The following is an 18,186-nucleotide window of genomic DNA, read 5'->3' on the forward strand; positions in this document are numbered from 1 at the left end:
GTTGAAAGGGGTATGCAATGAGCTCGCAATGAAGTGCAATTGATGTACAGATTTACTGTACTTCGGCAGGCCGTATTATTGCAAGCTAAAAATAGCCATAATTGCAAATTATTAGCAACTTCTAGCGGAGGTATACTGCACCACCGCAACGAATCTTAATGAATTGAGGATTTATCAAATCGCATTAATCTTTGAAGTCAGTTTAAAATGTCCGGCCTGGAAATCATTGTACATAATTAAAGAGTCACAGGAATTGATTGTATCATTGGATTGAATATTCTGACATCGCAACTTCAGTTGTTTTGGTACAAGACATACAAAGTAGCCTACATCATGCATATTGAAAAATCTTTCTCCACTTCTCTGTAGTACCCCATCCACCAATGAATTGTTCGATGCTGGCCCAGAATGATTATAATATTCCCCACAATAGCATCACTAAAGTCCCAATCACACAGTGCGGGGATCTCATCATTGTGTTTCGCGACGCGAATGGAGCAGCGGACGAAAATAATCTACTTAGGAGTTTTAGCTTATGAACTACCAGGGCCGTAACTGCCGCCCCCACACCCCCAATTGGGGGAGCTCGAAGGGGCCCAGATTATTATTTCGTTGGTCGTTTGTTGGAGGATATTCAACTTGAATTTTTTTTTCGCGCTTCACGCGATTTCATATCCCGGGAGATCGAGATTTAAATATCCTCAGTTAGAGAAAAATGCGCATATTTTAGAGAAATAGGCATATCGGCGCTGTCCATGACCACGCAATAAACAGGATTATGACTCTAAGATATCAGGTGGGCCACAGCACATTTTTAAACCGGAAAATGGGCAACGGACAAGAAAGGGCTGAGAACCCCTGGCTTAAACGTATCGTCGATCCACATCCGGTGGGTCAAAAGGCACACCGCCAAATTTCCTTGCTGTATACTGTATTTTGAGCTGCTGCAAGCCAAAGAAGAATGTTTGGTCGCCACTTAAAAAAACTAGTACATACATACATATTACATATTGCCAGTAAATCGACATTTTGATTTCCAAATAGCTAGCTATAGCGATAAAATATACCACAGGTAATTATGACATACAGCCTCCCTGTATAAGCGTGTTAGCGTTATTTTGCTTGATTTGGCTATAGCTATATATGGTTTATCATACCCCACACTATAAATTTTCTAATAAAATTGAAAAAAGTCTTTTCAATTTCAAGGTTGGTATTGAATGAACAACATGCGCCGCTATATAGCATGATACAAGCCACATTATCAATATTGCTGATTTGTTCGCGTCGAAGATTCCAAAGAAAAATGTATAGCCTACATCGATCGAAAATTATTTTACACCCCTAAACGGAAATATCTATCACAGACCTCACAAGTCCCGCAAGTGGGTGTTAATTGCATGTGGGGAAGGATAAGAAAACATACCATTATAAACAAATTGACGAAGTGTAATCATGCCATCATCATATCGAGAATTTTTCAAGTGTTCCAGGCCCCAATGTCTCAAATCTCCCCTCCCCTACTCATTCAGAGTAAATAAATGTACAAAGCCTTTCCGAATTGGCATTTGGCCTATCAGAACAGGCGTAGTCAAAGTAGATATCGTGGGTAGGACTACTCATGTAGAAGTAGAAGTAGCGATTTCGATGTAAGTAAAAAGGTAAGCAATCTGCATGGGGCTAGTCTTGCCTAAAAAATTAAGAATGTGTAAAGTAGATTTGAAAGCTGACTTCTTCGGTACTGACGGCCTCTGTATCAGAGTTAAAATTATCAATATTACACAGAGCACTTTATGATACCGACATCAGCGTCCATGCACGCAATGAGCATTCCCAGTACACCGCAGCACCAATAGGTAGGGTGTTCTATAGTCCGTCTACAAAATCCCTACCCAAATGCTTTTATTAAATCTCAATCTTGTTGTGTTTTGATCCGATGAATATTTCAATTAAATGACAGGGTGACTCTGAGTTTGGACCATATAGTTTCATAATGCAATCCGATCCGCCTGGAAAGCCAGAAACGAATGTAGGCGGTACCATAATTTCTACTTGCTCCATAATGCTGTGTGCTGTTATTGTTATTCTTTTGTTCCTAAGTTCTAATATATTATTTATTTTTATTTTTTATCTACTGTGATAAATTGGTCCTTGCCAGGGGGCTCGCGGACTTTGTCATACCGTGCCTCGCGTCTACTTTGCAGCATGTCTTTATATTGCATTTCACCGCGTGTTGTATTTTTGTTGTGTGGGATGTTGATTTGTAATGTGGACAAATAAAGATTCTCTCTCTCTCTCAACAGACACATAAAGGACACTCGAAAAACATGGTCAGGACTTAACTCTCTCCTACATCGAAAACAAGGCCATAAGTCTGTTTCGGAAATTGTGAATTAGGATACGGGAAACAAACTTTCAGACCCGGCGGCCATCGCGAATCACTTCAATGAATATTTTTGTAACGTAGGCCCAAATATTGCTTCTTCTATTACAAAACCTGTGTCGGCCAGGTCAGAGGTGAGATCGATATCCCAGTCAATTGTGCTTGAACCTACGACCAAATACGAAGTAGAAGTAGCCATCCACAAACTGAAATCGCACAAGGCCGACGGCTATGACCAAATCCCATCACGGTTTTTAAAAATGATAAGCCTGCATATCGGTCAATATATGGCCCATTTTTTCAACTTCATGATAGAAAATGGAGTCTACCCAAGCTATCTAAAAAAAGCCAGAGTAGTCCCTGTACACAAAGCTGGGGATAGAACTAATGTCACCAACTACCGTCCGATATCCGTTCTCCCATGCATCGGGATTGTATTCGAAAAGTTGCTCCTCTCCCGCCTGTCCTCATTCCTCGCCAAAATGTCTGTCATTTCCCCTCAACAATTTGGCTTCCGAAACAAACACCAAACCGCTCATGCCCTCCTAACAGTGGCCGAACAGTACTATGATATCTCAGAGAAGCGAAATGTGGGATGTAGCATTTTTCTCGACCTAAAAAAAGCGTTTGACTGCGTAGATCATAAAATTCTCATCTCGAAATTGGCGCGTTACGGACTTCGGGGCCCACAACTTGAGCTCATGAAAAGTTACCTCACTGGACGCCAACAAATGGTTGCGATCTCAGACACCTTGTCCTCTCCTCACCCGGTGACCTTCGGTGTGCCCCAGGGCTCAGTACTTGAACCGGTCCTTTTCACCTTATATGTCAACGACATTTTTGAAACCTCCTCATTGAACACCACACTGTTTGTTGATGATACTCACCTCCCCTCTTCCGCATCTTCGACGGCAGAGCTGGATGCCCTGACTGGTGACCAAATGCCCAAAGTCCATGAGTGGACGGCCCAGAACAACCTTTGCATAAACGCCTCGAAATCGCAATTGCTGACAGTAAATTCAAAAAATAACCTAACCGTTAATATCGCTGGTCAGCCCGTTTCCAACACAGATAATGCCAAATATCTCGGAGTTTTACTGGACTCGAACATGTCCTGGAAGAGTCATATTCAGTCCCTAGAAACTAAATTATCACCGAAGTGCGGCCTGTTCTACAGCCTTGGGCGCTTCATGCCAGCATGGGTTCTTCTGATACTCTTTAAATCCTTAATCCAATCGAAGTTACATTATGGCATCCTCTGTTGGGGGGCTGCCAGTAAAACTGCACTCAAGCCACTGCAGAAACTACAGCATAAAGTACTCCGAATCATAGCTAGGGCTCCAAAGGGGCCTGGCTGCCCATCCAATAAGTCGCTGCTGAAGAGATTTGGCGTCCTAAACATAGAAGATATGCGGAAACTAGAAATCGCCAAGTTTATGTATCAGTTTCACTGCGGTCGTTGCCCCGAATATTTCAATGACTTCTTTACCTCTGAATCAAAAGCGCACAAGTACAACACACGCGCGTCCACGTCGTCCAAATATCATATGATCGACCGAAAAGATCATCGCTCCATCAAATATGCCGGACCTGATGTGTGGAACAGTATCCCGCCGGCCATCCGACAGTCGACGAGCATGTCCACATTCAAGTCGAAATACAAGCAATTACTACTAAATAAATACAGTCCATCCTCAAGATTACCGGACCACGACTGACCTATCGATCTCGCTTCCCATGACATGCCGCCCTATTTCTTGTCGCATTCTTTTTCTATACTATCTTCTTTACTTTCATTCAGTGTGCATGCCTCCTCTTTACATCGCCTAGGCCAAGGTGGGTGTCAGATTCCATAGACTACTCCTTGTCGCTTCGACATCTTCCTGTCTTTTCATTGTATCGCATTTTTTGTGGTGTATTGAACTGATAAAATTGCTAATAAACCAATGATGATGATGATGACACACACACATCAGGAATTATAAAAATATAGCGGCCTGGTGTAAAATGATCATTGATGTCGAAAGAGCATCAAAGAACAACAATAACAACATAGCAACACATTAGTTTAGCACTTAAAACTATTGGCAAATGCATTTCTGACTATATACACCGATAAACTACATTAACCTACTTCAGCCCTCCACGATGCGTACTCCATATTGAATATTCGAAATTCTCCGTGACCGCCACCGTAGTCAAGTGGGTAGAGAGCACTGGTTTCGTAATATGAAAACCCTAAATCCCTGCTGACGAGGAGTAAAATCCACTCCAAGCACAGGGTTGTGGCAAGCAGAGCATCCGACGTAAACACTTCATCCGATGAATCAACGTTTCCATCATTTCTGTCCGCTCAAGACACAGTGACATATAAGACACAATGCTACGTGATGAACAGAGATACGAGGATGTAGAAACGAACAGGAATTGTCTCTCAAGTCTCAATTAAACATTCACCTCGCTCTAATGTCCCATGTAACAGTTCGATATTGATCGCACGACTATCTTCTGCTTTCCTTCACTCTTCATTTATCCTTCTCTGGACTTTTTTGTTGTGGTAAAGACGCCGCAAGAAGAGCGATGCAGGGGAGGAGGAGCGCAGATAAACGACATTTCGAAACGTTTTATTGCCGAGAATCGTGCCGGGGTCTGTCTCGTCGGTGGCGGCGGATTTACCAACTATGCCATTGATCCAATGTGGCAACCCGTATAGGGAAAGGCCAAATGACCAAGAAGTCGTGGGCAATGATGACTGATTCTTAGTCTATACAAAAATTGTACATCTCTGTAGGATATGTGATATACTGTAATATTTTGCCATCCATTGTGAAAAGGAATTGCAGGCTTATCCCTGTGCTTTCGAACGTCATTGAATTGTATTATAATCAGAGGTGGTCAAAGTAGCCAAGCAAGCTGCTCAAGTAGCAGTAGAAGTAACGACTTTAAAAACTTTTAAAGAACGAGTAGAAGTACTTCTTCCATAAGCTACCTAAAACTACTCGAAGTAGAAGTAGAATTGACTGACTTTAAATCTACTCAAGTTAGTAAGTAGGCTAGTTTTGAAAACAGTCTTAATTCGTTCGCATGGACTGTTAAAAGCTGCAAATTGAGATATGTGGAAGGTGCAGAAAGCTAGATTCGCATTGATGCATCCCAGGAGGTATCAATTTTCAACATAATAAGCATTCTTTCGCATCGTGGGATGCAAATTATAGTATTGATATGAAAATGCGATACTAACTCTTTGTTTACAAGAAGACCCGTTCTAGAGAACATATGGCATGGCGCCCTACCCCATATTATAAGGCCCCAAGTTTAGGCAAAGAGCAATACGTAGAAGCTTTATCGGATACGGTTTCAACACTTTGCGCGATTAGTATACGTTAATAACAAATATTGTGGATCGTAAAATTTATATTTAGTGTAGCGTTATTTTCGAAAAATAGAGGCATTACTTTTACTACACTACACGATTGAAACAACTGCATTTCCACAGCACCCTTGTGCCTGCTTCTATTCCAGCCCATGATATAAATATCATTGATTCCAGGTAATCCCGAATACCTGCTGGGTACTACCACACCAAACCTCACTGTTCTACCACTAGTCAGTTTAACTTTTTAAAAATTTTAAATATCGCGATCCAGCCGGACTTCATATTGTTGGGGAATGGAGCCGTCAGCGGCCTGTCTGAATCAGTGATGAGCATGAGCATCGGACGGATTCGGAAAGCATTCGACTGAATTTTGCACTTTTTTGAGACAGTCGGATTTGATTCTATTGCAGATTTTGTTTCGGATATTTTTGGATAGCTGTAACATTTGCTTCGGATATTTTAGGATAGTTCCAACCAGACTTGAATTTTGATAACAAGCCTGAAGTAGTATTATCCGGAAACGACCGGATTCATAGCGAAATTGCAGCATTCCTTGCAAAAAGGATGCACGGTTGACTAATTTCTCTAGTCAACAGACTTGTTTTGCGCCGAAAGGATTGTAGTGTGTAAATTAATATGCGACTATGATAAGACTCATGCGACAAACATTCGGCAGGAAACGTTCTCCCTATCGAAGATTTCTGGTATGCAAAAAGTTGAAAAAACTCAACCTAATTGGTGCAAGCGTTTGCGTGATTCATTTTTTAGTCGAACAAGTATTACGCCGCCTACAAGAAAAGCATAGAAAGCCGCGAGAAGTTTTGGGAAGATGCTGCGGAGCACCTAACGTGGTATAGAAAATGGGACCGTGCGATGGACAACTCAAACCCACCGTTCACTAAATGGTAGTCTTTAGCTGCAACGATAGTGTCTATAATTCGGCCTAGCTAGTTGATCTGTTCCTTCTTACGACCTGATTTTGTCTGACTCCAGTTATCTGCGATGCCGGCGTTTGCATATACATTATACAGCCAGACATATGTGCTGACTCGCTTGCATGTAACCTGGTGAATATGTTTCATATCTCTACCATAATGGACCGGGCTTGTAGGCCTATGAATGGTCAGATTAGTTTTGATGTAGCATGGCCGTCTGTAAACTTTTTGGACTCATCAGTCATCACCCCCTTATCAAGTGCAACATATCTTTATCGCTCCCTAGGTGTCTAGGTGTCATCAGATCAGTAAGATTATCCTTCTACTATTTCATAGTATCCGTGTAGGTTTTCTCCACTTACTCAAGTAATTTTGCTTGTATACTACTACTTAAGTACGTTTTTTCTCCCCCATCTCTCAAAATCGAGGTATCTTCATTTACCAGGTTTATCGGTGGAAAATACAATCACTGTTACAATTCCATTGATCGTCACGTGGAAAATGGAAAGGGAGAGAAAGTTGCAATAATCCACGATAGTCCTGTTACGAGCACGATGGCAAGGATGACGTATGCAGAACTTCTTGACAAAGTATGTTGACGTACATCTTTTCATAGCAAGAAATATATGTTACCGTATTGTATTCCTTCAGGTGTCCCGACTCTCCGGAGCTCTTTCTAAACTCGGTCTTGCAAAAGGAGACCGCGTAATGATCTACATGCCAATGGTACCTGAGGTACGTTGAATTCATGTTGTTATAAAGATGTGCCAGATTTTCATCACTTACTCACTCACTACATTTGCTAAAGGGCGGAAATGTGGAAGGTTCAAACATATCTCTCGTTTTCTAAAGTTTCAGGTCATTTGTTGTTGAGACTCGAGTGCCAAATGGTAAGGACTATATTTGCTGTCGAATCAACCCAAGTAGGCGTTTCCATCCCTCCCCTATCGTGATACGATTCCTGCTAATTTTAACAGCTACACATATAGTCATTGATACGTTGACTAATATTTGCGATCGCAATCTCTGAATGAACGGTCCTATTCAAGTGCCTACAATTTTATTGAAATCTGACTAATTAGTTATGTGTTGGATTTGTAGGCTATCGTTTCTATGATGGCTGTCGTACGTTTGGGAGCTATTCACGCTGTCGTGTTCGGAGGATTTGCATCGAAGGAATTATCGGCACGGATAAGCAGTTGCAAACCCAAGTAATATGTTTGTACTACACCGCCGTCAAGCTTATCTGGAAGTTGATTTTAGATTCATCTTGTGCGTAATGATTTAGCCAAAAAGTTTGCGTTATCAACAAAATCTTTCACCGTCCAGGTGGTGTTATATCTCTATGCGAGTAAATCTAAACATGAATGCACTTGCACATGCACAATTATAGGGTGATAATATGCGCCAGTTACGGAGTGGAACCGAACAGGCTCGTAAATTACAAGCACATGGTTGATGAAGCTATAAGTCTGTCGTCACACAAGCCCTTGAAAACCATCGTGTATCAACGACCGACTATGGTAAGTTTTACTGTAATATTCCTTGTAACATTGGTTTGCTGGAATGCATGAATAATTTTGATTTGTGGCTATTGTAATTGGGATATCATGTAATGAGTTCACCTTTACCTCTACGCTACACCCTACCGGGGAATATACTCAAACTCATTCTAATGCATCCTACTGTGGCGGTATCAATTTCAACTCCAAAACACATTGAGCTTTACCAGGGTTGTAACCAAGTCACAAGTCAATCTCACTTTCATAGATTTGACTCAAGTCAAGTCGAGTCATTTTTAATTCACCACCAAGTCAAGTCCGAGTTCAGGTCACCGAACAAAGGGTTGAGTCCGAGTCATGGTATTATGATTCGAGTCCGAGTCCAAGTCATTGCGTTGAAGTCTTGTTAAAACCACTTTTTATAACTCTGTTTGGTGATATCGAATGGTTTGCACTTAAAATATACTAGTTTTCCTTACTTTCAACAGTTTCTAGTCGCATTTACAAGTACCAGTGCCAATAGGTGTGGTTATTTTACTATTCCTCGAAATTACAATGAAATGTCGGTCTTGGCCGTCGGAGACTAGAGTCATATGACTTGGTCTGAGTCATGCACAATGGCTCGACTCGACTCGAGTCCAAGTCGAGTCAGTACACAGATTGACTCGAGTCGAGTCGAGTCATTCCCGTATTTTGAGAAAATGACTCGTGTCAAGTCAAGTCATCAGAAAATCGCGACTTGAGTCATTACAACCCTAAGCTTTACAATTGAAGTACTCCATCCATCCCTCATTGTAATCATTTTAAAGCGACTCTATGAAATGTCACAAAGTAGTCCAAATGAGATCTTTTACTATGATGTATAATTTCCAGCAGATCTTGTGACTTTCTTTACCCAGGATCCAGTAGAGATTAATGCGGAAAGAGATGTTGATTGGTTGGAAGCCATTGATAAAGCGTCGTCGCACGATTGTGTGCCTGTGGAGTCTAATCATCCCATGTATCTTTTATATACATCAGGAACCACAGGTAAGATAATAGTCTGCAGCAATATGTGGCCGGCTACTAAATCATATCGTTACATGTACACTGTGCAGTGAACAGTACCTCTTCAATACAAAGCTCTTCATCATATTAGTCCTTGTTACCTCTACAATCAAGTTAAAGGGGCACTGCGCTCTAAAAATGATGGGGTCTCAAATTGAAGCGCAGATCGGAAAATTTTTTTTGGCCACAGGTATTTATTCAGAAAACCACTGTAATGGAGCTGCAATTAAATGAATTTTGCATAAGCCCCGTTCCGTTCCAGCTAACACATTTCTTAACCAGTTGCGAAATTTCTGGCGCGATATCTTCATCGCCGCGACCTTGACATTGTAGCTTCATTTGTTTATGCAGTACGTGGAAAACATATAATGTGTCACTCACTTTGATTCAACAATCCATATGATACAACAGCACGGACTCTCAATGCCACTTGCAACATCTGTATATATTCGCATAATCACCATACTGGCTCGGTTGTACACTACAGGTATTGTGCTGTGCTATGCTAATGTCTTATGCAAGTGGCATTAAGAGTCCGTGCTGTTGTATCATGTGGAAGCAAACTGAGTGTAGCAGCATATGTTTACCATATACTGCATAATGAATTTGAGCTACAATATGGAGGTTGCGTCAGGCAAGTGCGACGGTGAAGATATCGCCCCAGAAATTTTGCAACAGGTTAAGAAACGACGCGCAGCCACATCAGTTGAGCTTATACAAAATTCGTTTAATTGCAGCTCCATTACGGTGGCTTTCTGAGGAAAATGACTGCGGGTAATTTTTTTTCCGATCTGCTCTTCAATTTGAGATAACATCATTTTTCGAGCACATGCCCCGTTAAGTAGTAGTAGTAGTCTTTTTTCTGTACCTAAAATCCAATCAACCTTCCGACAAAGATTCAAAGAATTTCTCTTACGACCCAAGCCCTTGTTTCTATAAAATACCGTTCCTTTCAGCGCAACTGCGATTGAAAATTTGTATTGTTCAAAATCTTTCTAATAGTACTTTTATGCTGTCAATAACACGGTATTTGCTGGTTGTAGGATGCTACTGTGTAGGAGTGTGGATGGAAATTCATACTCAAGTGCCATATAGGCAATTGATACTAATAATATTTTGCCGTAACATATTTACATATACGCCCCCTGCAAGAGCTTTCTGATTTATATATTCATACGCACAGACATAGGTGATAAATATTTTACTGTACATGATTTTCAGGTGTTTATTATACCATCAATTTATATGTCGTACCAGTGACTGTGAAGTCAGTATTGAATGTATTTTAAACAGGTTCACCCAAAGCTGTTGTTCGTCCCACAGCAGGCCATTCAGTGGCTTTACACTGGAGCATATCAAATGTGTATGGCTTGAAACCAGGAGAGGTCAGTGTGCTCCTAGAATAAATAATAAATTTCGAAGACATAAAATCTTGGAAGGTCTTACATTAGGTACCATTGCATAATGGCAGTCAGTTTGATTATAGAAAAGTGGCTGTTTGAACTCATGAGAACAAATTCACTATTTCAATAAATATTAGATTGCTGTGTAGGCTACTATATTCAACTGTTCCATTTTTCTGCAGCATTTCAAATGTGTCTCAACCAAAGTTGGCTGCATATTATAGATTTTTCACAAATTACCGAAAGAAGCTCTTCTAAATGAAATTTGCATCTCTAAATGAACATTAATGACTTGCCACGGTGAATGCATATGAGTTAGCATGATTAACCCACTCTTGCTGACAGGGGGAGAGGAGGCCAAGATGAGACACTTTTCTGATATTTCAATGCCACTCAAAGAGTAATGCCTTCTGACGATTAATTTTGGTGCCAATGGAAAGCCTGTAATCTGTACTATTTATGGCTATGTCTTGAGTTATATTGAACAAAATACTTATGGATTTCTTGGCCCTAAAAAATCCTTGCTCAAATGTCTCAACTAAGCCCCAGAGGAGGGTAAGATGAGACACACTGTGTTCAAGATGAGACACCCAGCAATTCTTGCTCAGTACCTCACCAATTCATCCCTAATGATGATTCAACTAGCAACATCATGAATATAATATATTAATCATGAAATAATTCACTTTTAAAAAGAATTTGTACATCATATACGAATTTAAATGACATGGAAAACAAATTATCCATGTGATCCAGCAACAATAAGAATTTTGTTATTATTTTGTTTTGTAATGTCATATCTGGTCAACTATTATAATACTATACACATAATACTATACACATAATACATAATACTATATTATGTGTGCCTGGAACAGTATATTTTGCATATTGCGAGGCTTTCAGTGGAAAAGCCCTTTGATACCCATGTCTCAACTTACCCCCATGGATTTGTCTCATCTTACCCCCACACCTCAATTATTGTATAAACTTCAATAAAAAATTTTCTGTCTATTACTTTTCAGAGGTAAGTGCATGATTGCACTGCTAATATTGCACTTTACCAGCTCCAGTAATGTTGTTTTATAATATGAAAAACTATGCTAGGCATGCTCTTAAAAACACGAATTCACATAACTGACACAGACTATGAAAATAGAGTTTTTGGCATTTTTCTGCCCAACCTCAAATCTGTTTGCCTTGTTAATATGGTAGGACTATAGAATGACATTATGGGAACAACGTAGTTGAAGGAATCTGTCCATCAGAAAATTTTTCTATGAGATAGTTGCATGTCTCATCTTGCCCTGTGTCTCATCTTGGCCTCATCTCCCCCCTGTATTCGCATATCTTGGTAAAATTGTCAATTAATAGAAAAACTTGGTTCATTAACTGTGGCAATGCAAGAAAACGTTTGGAAAACGTGAGGATTGGGACTCTGTAATCATTGCCATGAAATTACACTTGGAGGTTCATGCATCCACTCTGGTATGCCAGAGTATCCAGTCATCATCTATTTCTATCAACTTGAGCAGTTTGTCATCAATTTGTCCTGAATGATGTTTCTGAAACTGTATCACGTGCAACCTGTGTTATTGATAAAAGAGTTAACAGCACAATCAAAGATGTAAAAGAGAACCAATATTATCAAGTACACCTACCGTATCATGCTGGAATGTTCATTTCGATTTTGATCCACACTTTCTTATGAATCATTGTACCAGTCACAGGTAACTCGTTTTGAGTCTCATGTTTTTTAAAGCTTGACACTGTTTCTTCATGCTTCATCATCTTGATTTATTTCTAGAACTCCGCTGTACTGGTTTCCTGTGACTATAGTTACAACAATGACTTGCAGAATATCCATCTGATTTGCGATGAATTGATTAATTCGAAATATCTTATTCTATTCAATCCCTTAACTGTGAATGCAATGTCATTGATAGTACCTAGGCTATGATTATTGTTATCTTTTTTGTGATGCAGACATTTTGGACTGCTGCCGATATAGGATGGGTTTCTGGACATTCTTACACGTGTCATGGTCCATTGGTACAAGGAAGCACTACAGTTATGTATGAGGTATGGATTGAATATAGATAACTAACCTACGGATAGATGCGCAACACGTGATTTGCAGTCGAGTGATTCGATGGTCGGCAGATTTGTTGTCGCTTCATAGCATGAAACGGCAACGAAATTGCTAATCCCATAGATCACGACCCGAGCGCTCAAATTATATTAAGTTGATCTTATTTGAAAGCTACAGTCGTGCTGATTCTGATAATATACAGTAAACTTTCATCAAGGCAATGGAACCACCCCAAAATAGCCAATATCTGAAAATCGGCATTGTTCTGAACAATCGCAACCACGCAAGGACCGTTGTTATGGTCATTGTGCTGCGTGGTTGCGATTGTTTAGAGAACAATGAGACAAATCTGCCGACCATCGTATCACTTGACCGTGAATCACGTGTTGCGCATCTATCCGTAGGTTAGTTTTCTATAGATTGAATTGAAACGTTTTTAACTAAACAAATATATAGCCATATCAGTATCAGGAGACTAATTTTCCCGTTTGGTTGTAGTGAAGCAGACAAGGCGTTATTTTTTGCAGATTTGGACAAGTTTCTACTTGTAACGATACTAATTTCTCGTGAATTTGTCTTCTCAGGGTAAGCCAGCCGGGACTCCGGATTCCTCATCATTTTTCAGAGTGATCGATAATCATAAAGTCGCCTGCATGTTCACTTCACCGACTGCGTTGCGTGTCATAAAACGTGAGGACCCAAACGGCACTTTGGGTCATAACTTTGATTTGTCAAGGTGAGACGAGAGATAGCAACGAAAATTAAATATCCTTCAGTCGCGTACAATGCATGTTAAATCCCAGCGTGGCCGAAGTATGACTGAATTTTGTTCGAATGTGTGAACATTGTACAATTGTGCATTGACTGAGCTAATTTGAAGTATTTCAATAGATCAAGTTTAAGAAATATATTTTATAGTGTGGGCTAGCTAATTACCGTGGTCTTGATCATCTTACTGAATACTGTCTTTCTCATTCGGAAAGTCGCATGAAAAGTTGAATGATTAGAAATTCAATCTCTAAATATTAATCCATCCTAATCTGTTCAAAATCTGCAATTTAGTATTTTAAAATCCTAATCCATATTCATCTCTCTGATCTGCTCTGCCACTGTGCCTGGCGTATGCTACTTTTTAATAAGTTCCCCCAGTTTTCTGACAATTCTCAGGCCAAGGCGGGTGTTTGTTTGATTGATAGACTTTACAGAGTCTTCTCTGATCTTGCTTGTCTTTTCATTGAAGCGCAATTCTTGTGCTATTTCGAATGACTGAATATCCTAATCTGTGAGTTTGATTCCGATCCAGTTTGCGAACCCTGTTTGTCGGCGGAGAACACTGCGACACCGACACGGCCGATTGGACTGCGAAAGCGTTCAAAACGTTTGTACTGAATCATTGGTGGCAGACCGAGACTGGCCATCCGATATCTGCACCTTGTGTGGGATTAGACACACCCCTCCATCCACCCGGTGGCACTACAGGCCTTCCGGTGCCAGGATGGGATGGTATGTTGGTATTGCTGATTACTTTTCCTGTGGCACTATTGCGTTATTGATTCGCATGCGCATTGGAATTTTGACGTCTTCCAAACATTTCTCAGCCTGCTAAATTTCGGCAGCATTTTCCACAAGATAGTTTTCAAACCGTTTGAGCACCTGTTGAATTTTGTGAATAATACATATATATAAAACCAGATCGGTTGCTTCTATTGTAATACGACATAGGAACGTTCATTTGTTTATTGTAGCCTTCTCCTTCCCTCATTACACAAATCAATAATGTGACGCCTTTTACGGCGATACGAGTATCGGTCCTTGCATCTCAAGAGTGTACCCTATCGTTTGTGATGTTTGGATTATTTCAGAACACAGATAATGATGATGCCTAGGATCACTGTGATCAAATCTACCACACACTGGAGATGAGCAAGGATTTGACAATTTCAGCAGATTAGGATTCATGTTTTGGACTCGGATATCATTTAGAAGTTTCACGCGACTTTCTAATAAGATTTCAGTCCTTTCCCGATATGGACTCTCATTTTACATATGATACGAAATCAATTCAGGATATGGATATGGGATTGAGTTGAATCTGAAGTCCTGAACAGGACATCGATTTGTAAATATTCAATTCCTTCCTCTCTATTTTGCCTAATGCTAATTCCAGCCATATGATTCAGGGTTTATATTCAAATTGCATGTTACTCAACACTAACCTTGTATTCATGTTTAGTACGAGTCATGGATGAAAATGGATTTCAAGTAGAACCTGGCGTCTTGGGAAACATTGTAGCGAAATTGCCACTAAATCCAGGCACATTCAGTACGATTTGGGATGATGATCACCGTTACGTAGATACGTATTTCAAGAGGTTTCCGGTAGGTTTTACTACTCTCACAATAATGGCACAGACCTGAACAGGTGGTACTGGAAGGATTACCATACCGGCACCTATCAATTGGTATCTTTGAATACTTGAAACTTAATATGTATTTAGATGTTTACAATAGTTCACATGAAAATGTATTCTCAACTACAATGCTATAAAAGCACATAATTTCAAATCTCTTTGCTGTTGTAAGTTCACGAAACATCAGCAATATTGCTGAGCAGATTGCAATGCTGATTGGAAGATGTGGCGTGGTTTATCGGCTGTAGAATGCTCTACTAGTGCTTTAAAAACTGCTAAAACTCAATTACCTTAAACTACAGAGGCTGTTTGCTTGAGTGCTAACCGCATGTGCATGTGTTCATTGTTCCTTTATGTATAATGTGTAGCTTTTTTATGTACAGGGATATTATGACACTATGGATGCTGGCATACAGGATGAACAGGGATACATTTCTGTTTTGTCAAGAACTGATGATGTAATCAATGTAGCTGGGCACCGGTTGTCATGCGGTCACATTGAAGAGGTGGGAAAATCATGCAGCATATTCAATTCCCTATTCCTCTATCTTTGATAAAACAAAGTTGATATGTAAATGGTCTTACGGTTCCTTTGCATCTCCATCGTCAAATCGGATGGTGGTGGATGGTGTGGAGTGCACTGTTAGATCTCACATTTCGGCAGGTAGTATTGCAGTAGCAAATGATGAAGCGGCAGATAGCAATCATGATTTTTATTGGATTTGAAACGGACTTCGCAGCTGTGTTCGCAATTATGATATCATTCATGTTTGTGTCGTGGTGTACTTCCAGGTTATATGCTCTCATTGTGCAGTCATAGAAGCCGCCGTTGTGGGAAAGAATGAAGATGTTAAAGGCGCCATTCCATTTGCGTATATTGCAGTAAAACAAGGCTAATTCGTTCATTGTATCTCTTTATTTAAGATACATTATATGCCTTTTTTGTCTGAAATTATTGTGACGGAGCGCCCATCAATATGCTTGTTTCTTATATGCTTATAATTCGTCATGCCATAATAACATGAGCGATGCTCGTATTTTTTTAATGCCTTCTTGTGAATCATGATGTATTGGTAAATCACTATAAAGCTACTTTTACTTGTGCAGTCAATAGTCAACTCGGGTTTGGGTTACCGTGCAAGCCCTACTTCATTCCAATTCTTGTCTCGAGTGAGATTGAGTAGTGATCTGCCAACGTCGTAATGTTAGATCTTAACATGCAATAATGGCCTGTTTTCTTCGGCTGAAAAATAGCATGTTAAACACAATGGAATATCATTCGTTTTTTTTTCCAACTAGAACTCTTACTTTCTCGTGTGAGCAAATATTTTCAATAGTATTGCCATTTTGTCAATCCTATGTTTTCACGTCCAGAATATGAACATGAAGTAGACACCGTCTTGAAAGATGTTGTTCAACTTGTGCGCGACAAAATTGGCCCGGTAGCTGCTTTCAGACAAGGGGTATTCGTAAAAAGGTTGCCAAAGACCAGATCCGGTAAAATACCAAGGAGAAGTCTTGAGGAAATGCTCAACGGAAAAGTTTACAAGGTGAATGCAGGGATATGTAGATATCCATGGATGAACGGAACAATTTTCCTATCTAAGTCATGAGTCTGCACCTGCACTCATTTCATCAATGATCAACGGTTATTTGTATGTATTATGTCAAGAGTGAATGCTACTATCGTAAAATAGGTGTTGTATATTCCCAGCCAAGTACAAATGGATGTAATGTCTTTCATGTTGGAATAAAACTGTTTGAAAGGACATGGTGAATGAATGGTTCGAAATCTACACACATGTATCTTCAACCAGAGCTCTGAACAATATGCCCAGACTTCTATTCGCAAAAATACCTAATGCATCTCTGCACCTTACAGGCAATGGCTCTGCAGTTGTAAAATGAATTCCATGTTTAAAAGTATGTCCATGCTCGCGAACCAGAGGGGGTATCCCACACTGATTGTAATTTCATTTGTAAAAATGTTATAAATCGATTCAGTCAACAAATTACAAGAGTATAAAGTGTACTCTCTTTGACTTGAAAACCATTCAGCAATAGTAAAATTTTCACTACACTGCTATGGCCCTTGAGGGAGCCTACTACTGTACTCAGAATTAGAGCCTGACCTATATTGGGATTTTGAGTAAGTACCGCTTATTAGTGCTGATGAAATGATGTTTTCTGCCAATGGAAATGTGACAGTATTTAACCAGACGTAAAATGTATATCATATGTAGCACATCTACATTCAACATTCAACATTCTACATTGCACATCTACATTCTAACTGCAGGAAATTAGTACCTCATGTCCAACAGATTTATATCATAGTACAGAAACCCAACCTTTGGGCATTTTCGCTAAGCAATGAACTGTTTACTGTCATAAATCAATCCAACATTACTGCAGGCGCTCTCACTTCGAACTAATGTAGAAGTGTTGATATCACTGCACAGGCCGGTAAATATCGGCCAGAGTTGGCTAATACCAATATTTCTATGGAAGCAGATATTGGTAGGGTTCTACTTAGGATTTGTTTCATATATGTAAAATGATCGTATTTTTGTACAGGTTAGTCCAACTATTGAAGACGTGTCGGTATACGGAGAGATAGAAGCAAGTTTAGAGGCGTACCGCAAAACGAAGCAGTAATCTCTTCATGACCGCCGCAGTATATCAAACAGATGAAAATGTATATTTAATTTATGCCTACGAGATTCCTTCTTAATCATTTCAATTTTACTGTGCAATCGGCAAAACAACTTATGGAATTGTGCGCAACTACTTTTCCCACTGTGTTGTGATAATGTGCATTTTTATTGATCATTGTAAATTCAATAAAATTAAGTTTATGAAATTAAATGGTCATTATTTTTTTGGTAGCAACACCTTACGTAGACATCATAGCACTTGAGCATATAGCGTAACATACCGCTTCCGATACGTAGAAGTAAACCAAGAAGTGTCGGCAATTCATTTTTTTGCAGTAGAAATAAATTTTCCCTAGTGAGGCAATATTGATGTTATGTCT

The 18,186-nt window shown here is 39.8% G+C and overlaps 2 protein-coding genes across 2 annotated transcripts; both read left to right on the forward strand.

Annotated features, from left to right (window-relative positions):
* Positions 1 to 6,049: 6,049 nt before the first annotated feature.
* On the forward strand, positions 6,050 to 16,080 carry LOC145455649 (acyl-CoA synthetase short-chain family member 3, mitochondrial-like). Its single transcript, XM_080333633.1, has 14 exons — positions 6,050 to 6,463; positions 6,528 to 6,664; positions 7,140 to 7,284; positions 7,346 to 7,429; positions 7,796 to 7,905; positions 8,088 to 8,217; positions 9,096 to 9,225; positions 10,537 to 10,628; positions 12,633 to 12,728; positions 13,323 to 13,474; positions 14,042 to 14,241; positions 14,972 to 15,117; positions 15,533 to 15,655; positions 15,942 to 16,080. Exons 1-14 carry the CDS (start codon positions 6,404 to 6,406, stop codon positions 16,044 to 16,046), a joined length of 1,710 nt encoding a protein of 569 aa, XP_080189759.1. The 5' UTR covers positions 6,050 to 6,403; the 3' UTR covers positions 16,047 to 16,080.
* A 419-nt stretch (positions 16,081 to 16,499) lies between these two features.
* Positions 16,500 to 18,017, forward strand: LOC145455650 (acyl-CoA synthetase short-chain family member 3, mitochondrial-like). Its single transcript, XM_080333634.1, has 2 exons — positions 16,500 to 16,699; positions 17,727 to 18,017. Exons 1-2 carry the CDS (start codon positions 16,508 to 16,510, stop codon positions 17,805 to 17,807), a joined length of 273 nt encoding a protein of 90 aa, XP_080189760.1. The 5' UTR covers positions 16,500 to 16,507; the 3' UTR covers positions 17,808 to 18,017.
* Positions 18,018 to 18,186: the final 169 nt, after the last annotated feature.

The sequence above is a fragment of the Botryllus schlosseri genome, chromosome 14 (genome assembly GCF_051294905.1).
Source record: "Botryllus schlosseri isolate E-star chromosome 14, Bs_hap1, whole genome shotgun sequence".
Lineage (NCBI taxonomy): Eukaryota > Metazoa > Chordata > Ascidiacea > Stolidobranchia > Styelidae > Botryllus > Botryllus schlosseri.

What these genes read in the sequence shown, in the direction of transcription:
- LOC145455649 (XM_080333633.1), top strand. Translation starts at nt 6,404, where the DNA reads ATGATAAGACTCATGCGACAAACATTCGGCAGGAAACGTTCTCCCTAT. An exon ending in CTCCCTATCGAAGATTTCTG is followed by an intron (nt 6,464 to 6,527) that starts GTATGCAAAAAG and finishes TTCATTTTTTAG; the next exon opens with TCGAACAAGTATTACGCCGC. An exon ending in CGTATTTCAAGAGGTTTCCG is followed by an intron (nt 15,118 to 15,532) that starts GTAGGTTTTACT and finishes TTTTATGTACAG; the next exon opens with GGATATTATGACACTATGGA.
- LOC145455650 (XM_080333634.1), top strand. Translation starts at nt 16,508, where the DNA reads ATGTTTTCACGTCCAGAATATGAACATGAAGTAGACACCGTCTTGAAA. An exon ending in TCAACGGAAAAGTTTACAAG is followed by an intron (nt 16,700 to 17,726) that starts GTGAATGCAGGG and finishes ATTTTTGTACAG; the next exon opens with GTTAGTCCAACTATTGAAGA.